At 42.7% G+C, this 13,449-nt stretch overlaps 3 protein-coding genes across 6 annotated transcripts in view; 1 reads left to right on the top strand and 2 right to left on the bottom strand.

Annotated features, from left to right (window-relative positions):
* Positions 1-13,449, top strand: part of LOC109901308 (semaphorin-4E) — a 330,201-nt gene that overhangs the window by 261,770 nt on the left and 54,982 nt on the right. The window lies entirely within an intron of this gene.
* Positions 153-5,603, bottom strand: LOC109877424 (C-type lectin domain family 12 member B-like). The gene is made up of 3 exons (XM_031814569.1): positions 5,465-5,603; positions 429-551; positions 153-310 (listed from the first exon to the last, which is right to left on the bottom strand). Exons 1-3 carry the CDS (start codon positions 5,565-5,567, stop codon positions 153-155), a joined length of 384 nt encoding a protein of 127 aa, XP_031670429.1. The 5' UTR covers positions 5,568-5,603.
* The window catches only part of LOC116352758 (CD209 antigen-like protein C), a 96,979-nt gene continuing 89,593 nt past the window's right edge, over positions 6,064-13,449 (bottom strand). For both annotated transcript variants that reach the window (XM_031814915.1, XM_031814914.1), the window contains one exon: positions 6,064-6,492. In XM_031814915.1, coding sequence (XP_031670775.1) covers positions 6,314-6,492 — 179 coding nt within the window. In that variant the 3' untranslated portion in view covers positions 6,064-6,313. The remainder of the gene's footprint in view (positions 6,493-13,449) is intronic.

Here is a 13,449-nt window from a genome sequence, read left to right as displayed (position 1 = left end):
TGATATGTCAACTACTAAAGACCACATGTGTTAAATACTGAAAGATACATTACTGACCAAGGCATGTTTGATTCACTCACTCACTCACTCACTCACTCACTCACTCACTCACTCACTCACTCACTCACTCACTCACTCACTCACTCACTCACTCACTCACTCACTCGTTCCAAATCACTGTTTATGATCACCAGGTCTGCTCCTCTCTTCAGACAGTCCTGTCTGCTCTCCTTCCAGGTTTTAGTCTCAGTAGACAGGAAGTACCAACTGGATTCCAACTTAATCTGCCAGCCTTCAGGACAGGTTTGTTCTACAACACAAAAAACATATATTTCCATCTTTTTATTCTGCACCTATTATTGTAGAATACGAACACTGCATATTAGATACTGTATGTTATGTTATGATAATTTATCAGGTAAACTCACTCAGATTTGAGAACTTTGTCATGACATCATCTCTTTCCTTCTGTAGCTGGTCTCTCTCTTTAGTCAGGGTGTTGTAACTGGTCTGTAGCAGGTCTTTCTCTACAGTCACATTGCCTCTGTTATCTGGAAAGCATTGATACATTTCCAGTATATCACAAAAGTGAGTACACTCCTCACATTTTTGTAAATATTTGAGTATATCTTTTCATGTGACAACACTGAAGAAATGACACTTTGCTACATGTAAAGTAGTGACTGTACAGCTTGTACAACAGTGGAAATTTGCTGTCCCCTCAAAATAACTCAACAAACAGCCATTCATGTCTAAACCGCTGCCAACAAAAGTGAGTACACCCCTAAGTGAAAATAGTTCTGCTGCTATTCTTGAGCAAGCTCTGTACTGGTGATGCCCTGATCCCGCAGCTGAATCAAATTTAGGAGACAGTCCCAGCGCTTGCTGGACTTAATTAGGTGTCCTGAAGCCTTCTTCACAACAGTTGAACCGCTCTTCTTGAAGTTATTGGTGATCTGATAAATGGTTGATTTAGGTGAAATCTTACTGGCAGCAATATCCTTGCCTTTGAAGCCCTTTTTTGTGCAAAGCAATGACAACGGCACATGTTTCCTTGTAGGTAACCATGGTTGACAGAGGAAGAACAATGATTCCAAGCATCACCCTCCTTTTGAAGCTTCCAGTCTGTTGTTTGAACTCAATCAGCATGACAGAGTGACATGCTGACATGATGTCAGCTGGTCCTTTTGTGGCAGGGATGAAATGCAGTGGAAATGTTTTTGGGGGATTCAGTTCATTTGCATGATAAAGAGGGATTTTTTTATTAATTGCAATTCATCTGATCACTCTTCATAACATTCTGGAGTATATGTGAATTGCCATCATACCAACTGAGGCAGCAGACTTTGTTAAAATTAATATTTGTGTCATTCTAATATGTGTGTCATGTGTTATATAACATCTATAAATGTATGTCATTCTTTAAAAAGGGTTCATAAACGTGTCATAACTGTGTGACAATATCACCCATGTCAAATATGACTTAACCGCACTATTTTAAATATGATATAAACATGTGCTTTATAAATAGTGACAAGCTGTGCTGAAGTATGAAACACGCTCTAAAGTTAAGTTATTTTCGATTACACCTAATCTCGTTTCCAGACACTTCCGCCCAAATGCTCGGAAGGTTGGGTAGATCAACGCATCACACTTGGCCTTCATTAGTTAGGTTAGGTTTAAAGTACATTTTAAGAAGAGAAATTAGGGTTTAGCCATAATTATGACTTTGTGGCTGTGTTAACTAGTGACGACCAGGGGGAAAGTATTTGCTGGCAACGGACATGGCCTAATGGCAAATATTTTACTCAGTAAGGTCACTTACATAGAATTCTATGGTCACTCCCACTAAGGCCAACTTTGAATGGTTGATATCCCAGGCTTATACAGTGCATTCAGAAAGTATTCAGACACTTTTACTTTCTTACAGCCTTATCCTAAAACGTATTAAATTATTTTCTCCCCTCATCAACCTACACACAATACCCCATAATGACATCACAATACCCCATAATGACATCACAATACCCCATAATGACAAAGCAAAACGTTTTTAGAAGTTTTTGAAATGTTATTAAAAATAAAAACAGAAATATCACATTTACATAAGTATTCAGACCGTATACTGGTTACTTTGCACCTTTGGCAGCGTTGAGACTTCTTGGGTATGATGCTACAGGCTTGGCACACCTGTATTTGGGGAGTTCTCCCATTTTTCTCTGTAGATCCTCTCAAACTCTGTCAGGTTGGATGGGGAGCATCACTGCACAGCTATTTTCAAGTCTCTCCAGAGGAGTTTGATCGGGTTCAAGTCCGGGCTTTGGCTGGGCCACTGAAGGACATTCGGAGACTTGTCCCGAAGCCATTCCTGCGTTGTCTGTCATGTGCCTTTTACTGAGGAGTTGCTTTCGTCTCGCCACTCCACCATAAAGGCCTGATTGGTGAGTGCTGCCGAGATGGTTGTCCTTCTGGAAGGTTCTCCCATCTCCACAGAGGAAATCTGGAGCTCTGTCAGAGTGACCATCGGGTTCTTGGTCGCCTCTCTGACCAAGGCCCTTCTCCCCTGATTGCTCAGTTTGGCCGGGCGTCCAGCTCTAGGAAGAGTCTTGGTGTTTCCAAACTCCTTCCATTTAGGAATGATGGGAGGCCACAGTGTTCTTGGGGACCTTCAACGCTGCAGAAATGTCTTTGTACCCTTCCGCAGATCTGTGCCTCTACACAATCCTGTCTCAGAGCTCTATGGACAATTCCTTTGACCTCGTGGCTTGGTTTTTGCTCTGACATGCACTGTCTACTGTGGGTGTCACGACTCCCGCGGAAGTTGGCTAGAAGGTGACTACTCTCCCTGTTCGGGCGGTGCTCGGCGGTCGTCGTCACCGGCCTACTAGAAGGTGACTCCTCTCCCTGTTCGGGCGGTGCTCGGCGGTCGTCGTCACCGGCCTACTAGAAGGTGACTCCTCTCCCTGTTCGGGCGGTGCTCGGCGGTCGTCGTCACCGGCCTACTAGAAGGTGACTCCTCTCCCTGTTCGGGCGGTGCTCGGCGGTCGTCGTCACCGGCCTACTAGAAGGTGACTCTCTCCCTGTTCGGGCGGTGCTCGGCGGTCGTCGTCACCGGCCTACTAGAAGGTGACTCCTCTCCCTGTTCGGGCGGTGCTCGGCGGTCGTCGTCACCGGCCTACTAGAAGGTGACTCCTCTCCCTGTTCGGGCGGTGCTCGGCGGTCGTCGTCACCGGCCCTACTAGAAGGTGACTCCTCTCCCTGTTCGGGCGGTGCTCGGCGGTCGTCGTCACCGGCCTACTAGAAGGTGACTCCTCTCCCTGTTCGGGCGGTGCTCGGCGGTCGTCGTCACCGGCCTACTAGAAGGTGACTCCTCTCCCTGTTCGGGGCGGTGCTCGGCGGTCATCGTCACCGGCCTACTAGAAGGTGACTCCTCTCCCTGTTCGGGCGGTGCTCGGCGGTCGTCGTCACCGGCCTACTAGAAGGTGACTCCTCTCCCTGTTCGGGCGGTGCTCGGCGATCGTCGTCACCGGCCTACTAGCCGCCACCGATCCCTTTTTCCTTTTTCTGTTTGTTTTGTCTAATTAGTTGCACCTGTGTCTAATTGTGTTTTCCTGTTGCACCTGTGTCTAATGTGCTTCCTTATTTAAGCCTAGTCTACCCGCCCTTGTTTTGTGCGGGATTATTTTTGTGTTATGTGTGGTGTCGTTGGGTGTGTTCGTGCTCCGGACCGTATACCCTGTGTTTTGGGTTGGTCAGTGTTTTTCGCGCTCTGTGTTTAGGGCATTGCATTTTGGTGCCAAATTAAAGTGCACTTCTTCCCTTGGAACTCTCTGCTCTCTGCACCTGATTCTTACCTCACATACTCCGTCCCGTGTGACAGTGGGACCTTATATCGACAGGTGTATGCCTTTCCAAATCATGTCCAATCAATTGAATTTACCACAAGTGGACTCCAATCAAGTTGTAGAAACATCTCAATGATGAAACAGGTTCCACCTGAGCTCAATTTCGAGTCTCATAGCAAAGATCTGAATACTGATGTAAATAAGGTATGTATGTTTCTTTTTATATATATACAGTATATAGATTGGAAAAAAAATATTATCCTGTGTTCCCTTTGTCATTATGCGGTATAGTGTGTAGATTGATTCAATATTTTCTTCTCCTCATCAATTTTAGAGAAAGGCTGTAACGTGACAAAATGTGGAAAAAGTGTAGGTGTCTGAATACTTCCCGAATGCACTGTAGACATCGTTTGTGTACTCAAGTAGAGCTGATGCAGTTTTTTTGTTTTTGTTGTCACATTATTGGCAGTGCTTGACTTTGACTGAAATAGGTTTCAGTAAGCAGTCCCAAATGGCAGCCAGTCTCAGGGAGATGTTGAGAGTGACTTGTAGAAGACACAGCACTCCTAAACACCCAGCAGCCAGCCTGTAGAGTCTTAGTCTTCTATCTGCAGAGAAACAGACACAGACACACCATCCTACATTATGATTACAAACAGAACAAACATCAAACCCCCCCCCCGATTTAGGGTTGGCAGCGACCGTTTGCTCAGGAGTGCTGTCATCTCAATTCTGATAAACAGGAAGCAACTTTATGAAGATAATACCAAAATTACACAATATAGCTAAAGCATGACGTAAAGAGGCTATCTGCGATTGCTGCTTACATTTTTGGGACTTTGAAATGTATAATATTTACCTATTCATTCTTCATGAATGTAACTTTTAAATACCTCATGAGCTTAGTTTAATAACTATGTAACCCCATCAGGACCCAAAATATAAGCTTGTTCTACCATGGAATTGATAACAAACCCTGTGTAACCTCAGATGGGTAAAATTATAATTTTGATCTCATGGATGGACAGTCCTTGCATACATACTGTAGCTATGACATACATACTGTAGCTATGAATTACATACAGTACCAGACATACATACTGTAGCTATGAATTACATACAGTACCAGTCATATATATTGTAGTTCTGTCTATGAATTACATACAGTACCAGTCATATATACTGTAGCTCTGTCTATGAATTTGAGAGTGGTTACATTTCTTGAGGAAAAAATGGGCAGGTCACCAGGTGCACAGAGCCTGTTTCAGGTTACTAGACCCTCAGTTGTTTACCAAAAACAGTGGTGGGGTATCCACTGTGTCGTTGTTTACATTTTTTATTTTCAATTGATATTTTTAAATAGTTGTACATAGTTCCAATAACTGAAGTGAAAAAAAATATTGAATTGATGCATTTTAGTGTATGAGACCCCAGTAGGTTGTAAACCTCAGGCTCTGTACCAACTGAACCACACAGAAGACAGAACAATACAAACATGTACAAGCATTTTTCTATGACGTGCTATTAGTGTGTGTGCACGTGCCAGAATACGTGTGTGCTTTCGGTTTGTGCGTTCATACATGTCTGCATCTGTGTGTGAGAAAGATAATTCTTTGTACCTGAGAGATGAGTCTCAGTCTTCACGCTCCTCGTTGCTCCGTTCCGGTTTTCTTCATTAACTTCTTTTAATTCAATCACCTGTTTGTTGACGTAGTCGGCCATCTTAACTAACCGTACCAAATATCAATGATTACCCCATTCAATTTATTAATCAAATAATTCAGACTGTCTGACCTTTTATTGTGGTATATATGATTTTAACTTTTACTTATAGTATTATCTTACTAATGATTACATTTCTAACTGACTCCTAATGGTAATATCTACTGTATGATTCTAACTTCAGTGACTAGTAGTTGATTAGTTGCTCTGATATGCGTCTCCATTGGTGTCTCTGTTGTCTGTTTGTGGTGCACTGCAGTTGAAAGAAGTATCCAATCACTTTCAAGCAGGACGTCATATTTCGCAAATAACTATATGTGACATGGTTCATAAGGAAGTGACATCATGGCTCGCACTCCGTGACTCACATTCAATCAGGAAGCTGGTAAAACTCAGAGGACATTGTTCCTTTATTTATTAATCTCTTCTTATTATAAAAGTTATTTACAATAATTGATAATGAAAAAAATGTCATGGGAAGTCACATGACATGTTGCTAATAAAAAGAGCTAGAGAGAGAGAGATTTGTGTACAGTCTACAAGAAATGAGACATAATGAACTGTACATTTTAACATTGACAACAGCTATTGAGTGATATATTCCTAATTTGTTTTGTGTGCGTGCATGATCCTGTGTGTGTGTGTGTGTGTGTGTGTGTGTGTGTGTGTGTGTGTGTGTGTGTGTGTGTGCACATGCCTTTCTCTCCAACTTCTCGTTTGTACAGCCATTCTACCAACATATATGATCATTCTTCAGATACAGTAAAGAGTTCCTTCAACAACCTATAAAGAGCATTTTTCACAGATCCAGAACTGTGGAAATGAACACTGATAGTCCCACCATTCTCCTTGGCCTGATGACCAGTAAGGTACCACCACACAGTTCTACACTGCACCACCATTAGGCTCTCCACTCCTCCAATACCTGCAGTAGAAACAACAGAGTTATATTGGCCACTCTCTCAGTATGAACAACACAGTTAGACTGGCCACTCTCTCAGAACCTACAGTATGAACAACACAGAGTTAGACTAACCACTCTCTCAGAACCTAGAGTATGAACAACACAGAGTTAGACTGGCCACTCTCTCAGAACCTAGAGTATGAACAAACTGACAGACTGACCCTGTCACTAAACCGGTCCCTTTCTTTAGTCAGGGTAATGTAACGCTCCTCTAACTGGTCTCTCTCATTTTGCAGCTGGTCACTCTTTCTCTGTAACTGGTCTCTCTCAGCTCAGTAACTGGTTTCGGTTCTTCCGGGACTGGTATCTGTCTGTACACAGGTCAATGATACCTCTACTGGTATCTGTCTGTACACAGGTCAATGATACCTCTACTGGTATCTGTCTGTACACAGGTCAATGATACCTCTACTGGTATCTGTCTGTACACAGGTCAATGATACCTCTACTGGTATCTGTCTATACACAGGTCAATGATACCTCTACTGGTATCTGTCTGTACACAGGTCAATGATACATCTACTGGTATCTGTCTGTACACAGGTCAATGATACCTCTACTGGTATCTGTCTGTACACAGGTCAATGATACCACTACTGGTATCTGTCTGTACACAGGTCAATGATACCTCTACTGGTATCTGTCTGTACACAGGTCAATGATACCTCTACTGGTATCTGTTTGTACACAGGTCAATGATACCTCTACTGGTATCTGTCTGTACACAGGTCAATGATACCACTACTGGTATCTGTCTGTACACAGGTCAATGATACCTCTACTGGTATCTGTCCGTACACAGGTCAATGATACCTCTACTGGTATCTGTCTGTAAACAGGTCAATGATACCTCTACTGGTATCTGTCTGTACACAGGTCAATGATACCTCTACTGGTATCTGTCTGTACACAGGTCAATGATACCTCTACTGGTATCTGTCTGTACACAGGTCAATGATACCACTACTGGTATCTGTCTGTACACAGGTCAATGATACCTCTACTGGTATCTGTCTGTACACAGGTCAATGATACCTCTACTGGTATCTGTTTGTACACAGGTCAATGATACCTCTACTGGTATCTGTCTGTACACAGGTCAATGATACCACTACTGGTATCTGTCTGTACACAGGTCAATGATACCTCTACTGGTATCTGTCTGTACACAGGTCAATGATACCTCTACTGGTATCTGTCTGTACACAGGTCAATGATACCTCTACTGGTATCTGTCTGTACACAGGTCAATGATACCTCTACTGGTATCTGTCTGTACACAGGTCAATGATACCTCTACTGGTATCTGTTTGGTCTCTGTCTTGCTCCAGACCAGTGGTGTTGTAACAGGCCTCTAAATGTTTTCTTTCTTCATTAGAACGGGCTAAAGAAAAGAGAAGTTCCTGTGATGTGTTCCAAATGACACTATATTCCTTATATGGTGAGCTGATTTTGACCAAAGCCTTAAGTGCCTGTGTTAAAAGTAGTGTACTTTAAAGAGGATAGGATGATATTTGGGACACAGAGTTTGTGGTATTTTAATACATTTTTTGTGTCAACTATTTTGAAACACTGCTGGCCCCCTGTAAGTCCGAATTGTGATCCTTGCTTTGTGAGAACAGAACTAAATCAAATCAAAACAAATCAAATTGTATTTGTCACATACATATGGTTAGCAGATGTTAATGCGAGTGTAGCGAAATGCTTGTGCTTCTAGTTCCGACAATGCAGTAATAACGAACAAGTAATCTAACTAACAATTCCAAGAAACTACTGTCTTATACACAGTGTAAGGGGAAAAATAATATGTACATAAGGATATATGAATGAGTGGAATGAGTGAACTATAGTGTGATAATAAAATACATATCTATCCTATCGGCCAAGGTTAAAGTAATGCACTATACATGGAATAGGGTCCCAAATGACACCCTATATTCCCAAATGGCACGCTATCTCCTATATTAGTGTACTACGTTTGACTAGTGCACTAATGGAGTGTCATTTGGGACACAGACTCACACACAGAAAGCCAGTCTCAGGGAGATGTTGAGAGTTACTTGTCAAACACACAGCACTCCTAAACACAAAGCACTCCTAAACACCCAGCAGCCAGCCTGTAGAGACTTAGTCTTCCATCCGCAGAGGAACAGACACACACACACACACACACACATACACACACAAACACACACACACACACACACACACACACACACACAGTTACAGAAACACATTCACCATCATCCTACATCACTAATGATTGTGATTATAATTCTGAAAGCCAAACATTTTCATTGCGTCATTGGTTTTCTTTCGATTGAGGGTAGGCAGCAACAGTTTGCTCAAGCTTGTGGTCCTCTCAAATCTGATAAACAGGAAGCTACTGTATGAAGAAATTACCAAAATTACACAATATAGCCAAAGTATGAATTAAAGGGTCTATCTGTGATTGCTATATCACATTTTATCTTTTACTCTTAAATTAATAATATTTCCCCATTGATTCTTGCATGTAGCTTATTCTGTAAATGCCTCATGAGATAAGTTTAACTTTCAAACCCCATCAGGACCCAAAATATAAGCTTGTTCTGCCATGGAACTGTTAACAAATACTGTGTAGCCTCAGATTGTTGAAACTATCATTTTGAACTCGTGGATGATCAGTCCTTGCATGCATAGTTCTGTCCCGGCAGGGTGTACACTGTGTAGCCTCAGATTGTTGAAACTATCATTTTGAACTCGTGGATGATCAGTCCTTGCATGCATAGTTCTGTCCCGGCAGGGTGTACACTGTGTAGCCTCAGATTGTTGAAACTATCATTTTGAACTCGTGGATGATCAGTCCTTGCATGCATAGTTCTGTCCCGGCAGGGTGTACACTGTGTTGTTTAAACATTTTATTTTCAATTCATCACATTTAAATAGTTCAAATTAGTTTCAATACCTGAAGTAGAACAATTGAATTGATACATTTTAGTGTACGTGACACCAGAAGGTTTTGAACACCCTGCTCCATACCAACTGAACCACACAGAAGTGTTTTTCCAATTCTGTGGGTTTTGTATGCGTGTGTGTGTGTGTGTGTGTGGTGTGTGTGTGTGTGTGTGTGTGTGTGTGTGGGTGTGGTGTGTGGTGTGTGTGGTGTGTTTGGTTTTGTGCGTTCGTACCTGCCTGCATCTGAGTGTGTGAAAGATAGATATTTCTTAGTTCTTACCTGAGACATGGGTCTCAGTCTTCACGTTCCTCGTTGCTCTGTTCCGGTTTTCTTCTGTAACTTTGTTCAATTCAATCACCTGTTTGTTGATGTAGTCAGCCATCTTAACTAACCGCTACCAAATATAAATGATTACCCCAAACAATCAATTAACCTCTTAAGCTAGCCCCCCCCCCCCTTTTTCTCAATTCAATTTCCGCCTGAAGACATACCCAAATCTAACTGCCTGTAGCTCAGGCCCAGAAGCAAGGATATGCATACTATTGATATCATTTGAAAGAAACACTGACATTTGTGGAAATATGAAAGCAATGTAGGAGAATATAACACATTAGATCTGGTTTAAATAATACAAGGAAAATAATATAAATGTTTTGTTTTTATTGTTGTTGCATCATCTTTAAAATGAACAAGACAAAACAAACTTTCAGATAGGATGATGGGTACAATTTCAGTGAAAAGCATAAGAGGGCAACAGTACTTGTGCAAAGGTTCAGAATGATAACTTCCGGAATGAGTGTGCTACATGACATTTAGCATGAAGTCACCCAGGTGTCCCACACAAGTTGCCCAAATGTACCCAAGTGGCCACATTGGTGAAGTTATATATTTTGAAACAAATAACTATATACAAAATACCAAAATGGTATTCTAACACCCCCCCCAAAAAAAGAAAAAAAAGACTAAAAACAATATTTAAATTGACAAAATAACAAGGGTAACTATTTACACACTTTCAATATTTGGAAGACCCTCAGTCCTCTACACAATATTGTGCTGCTGATGCCAGGTGCCATATCAATCTCTTTCTGCTGTAAAGCAGAGTGTCACCAAGCATGTGGTGCAGGTGATGGGGACTTCATTTTGCAAAGAACACAACGACGCCTCCAATGCTGTACCCTTTTGGCCCCTGAGGCACATCCATGCCTGCAGAAATACATTTGGGCAGATTTTTCAACCTTTGAACATCACTTGTGGCAGAAGGGACAGAGGTAGAGGGGCCAGAACGTGGTGCAGTGGTGCTGTAGCCAGCAAGCTCCTTGATGAGCAGCTCTCTGAAGGCTAGCTGTGAGATGGAGGGCTTTCTACAGCACTTAGACATTTCCTTGTGTAGGATGAATGCATTCACCACAGCAATGTCGATGAAATTATAGAAGAATGTCTTGTACCATTTCATTGTCTTGTGGAGAACATTGTAATAGCCTATTCAGCGCATCTGACAGGGACCACACCTCCCATGCTCTTGTTGTAGTCCTTCACAGCAGCTGGAATGGGGAATTTTTTTGTAGGTCCATGCCCCGCTTACCGTCCTTCACACGCCCTGACGATGTGATCTCCCACTGAAGGACGTGTGGATTGTTGTGCACATCACCACCTCTCTGGTATCCATTCCACTTCACAAAGAGCAGGCCTTCTTCGCGGATCCATCGCATGGTACCCCGCTCAGCCTGCTTAGGCATGTCGTTCACCTTTGTCTTTGGAAAGCCCACCCTGTTGGTACGAATGGTGTCACAAGCCCACACATCCAGCTTCCTAAGGTATCCACAAACTGTTGTAGCCCTTCCCCAGCAGTTGAAAATCCAATAACTGCATTACAGAGTCATAGCTAAGTCCCTTACCGGTAGTAGAAAAAACTGTTCTTCCCCTTATAGACAAAATAATTGTAAGTGTAGGCACACACAGATTCTGCCAAAACAAACAGCTTGTAACCCGACTTAGTTGGTTTGTTTCTCATGTATTGTTTGAGGCCCATTCTGGCCTTTGAGGCTACCATCCGCTCATCTATGGACAGGTTCTGGGCTGGCTGAAAATAGGTCTTGCAGGGCTCAACAATGTTGGGGTAGAGAGGATTGATTTTGCAGAGTCTATCAAACGTTGCTGTGCCTCTCTTCTTGTCATTTTCCTCATCAACTTCTGGGTCACTGATATGAAGCGCCTGCGAGAGAACGCAGAAACCTTTTGCAAGACATGACGGGGGCGGAAAGGCAGTTGTAGAGAGATTACATTTTCCAGTAGTCCCTCAGGGTTTCAGCTTCACCAGCCCCATGTAGATAACCAGTGAAAGGTAGCAGAAAAGTTCTGACATGGAAATGGGCATCCAATGCTACTTTTTTGGCCTGCTTGCTTCTTCGCCCCATACTTATTCGTGTTAGACATAAGCGAATCAACAACGATGGAGGTGAAAAACAGCTGAAAAGGCTGAAGAGGGCTGCAGTCCATTGCAGTCATGTTCAGCTGAGGTCCTGGCTTCCTTTCCGTCCTCAATGTTTAGTTGAGGGGGCTCCACATCATCTTCTAGGACAGTGTGCCAACGCTCGTCTGGCCCTTTGTTTGCAGGTTGCACACTTCCCCTCCTCCTCCGCCTCTTTGTCAGTGCCTTCACACCTCTAGATGGCCCGGGAGATGTGGAGCCGGAGACAGCAGGGGTCCGGCTGGATGAACCAGCTTCAGTGGAGGATGGACACCTTGGCACTGGGGGCTCCCATTCGGAGTCAGTGTCACTTTCACTGTGAAAGAGTTAGAATAGTTTCACGTATGAGCTCTGTATCAACAGGTATAATAAACAGATATATATAGAGTACAGGGAACATAAGGTTGTAGTGCTGTTCCATTTCAATCTGGCCATTGTTGTGGGCCTGCCCTCCCCTCAACAGCCTCAAAAAGGCTATTTCATGTGGGGAGGGGTGGAGCGGCAGACACGCATCTCGGCCATGCTCCCTCTAATCCACAATATGTTGATTGAGTGCAGGAAGCATGGTCGCTGTGTTGAGATGTGTGGGTTTGCTGTTACATTCTACTCCATTTATATATATATATAAACTGTATATCACAAAAGTAGGTACACCCCTCACATTTTTGTAAATATTTGAGAGTATCTTTTCATGTGACAACACTGAAGAAATTACACTTTGCTACAATGTAAAGTAGTGAGTGTACAGCTTGTATAACAGTGTAAATTTGCTGTCCCCTCAAATAACTCTGCCATTTGACCGGATGTTGTCGACTACTCTATAATAACACTGTCCACCCAAAGATAAGAGACTACTGCTCTATAATAACACTAACCACCCCAACATAGGAGACTACTGCCTATAATAACACGGACCACCGCAAGGTAAGAGACTACAGCTCTAATAACACTGACTACCCAAAGATAAGAGACTACTTCTCTATAATAACACTGACCACCCCAAGGTAAGTGACGACTGATCTATAATAACACTGACCACCCCAAGGTTAGAGACTACTGTTGTCACGGTCGTCGTAAGGAGGAGACCAAGGCGCAGCGTGGTAAGCGTGGTAAGCGTATTTCTTCTTTAATTAATTATAGAAATAACACTGAACAAACTATCAAAAAAACTAACTTTGACGCTAATATGCGTCGTGCAGACAGGCAACTAAACATAGACCAAGAACCCACAAAAGGACTAGGCAAAATGGCTACCTGAATATGATCCCCAATCAAAGACAACGATAAACAGCTGCCTCTGATTGGGATCCATTTCAGGCCACCAAAGACATACAATTGTCTAGACTAACAAAAACTCCTAGATCTACAAAAATCCCTAGACAATACAAAAACTAACATACCCAACCTCGTCACACCCTGATCTAACCAAAATAATAAAGAAAACTAAGATAACTAAGGTCAGGGTGTGACAACTGCTCTAATAACACTGACCACTCCAAGGTAAGAGACT

This window comes from Oncorhynchus kisutch, unplaced genomic scaffold, assembly GCF_002021735.2.
Source record: "Oncorhynchus kisutch isolate 150728-3 unplaced genomic scaffold, Okis_V2 Okis07a-Okis12b_hom, whole genome shotgun sequence".
Lineage (NCBI taxonomy): Eukaryota > Metazoa > Chordata > Actinopteri > Salmoniformes > Salmonidae > Oncorhynchus > Oncorhynchus kisutch.
This window is presented reverse-complemented; position numbering and strand designations above follow the sequence as displayed.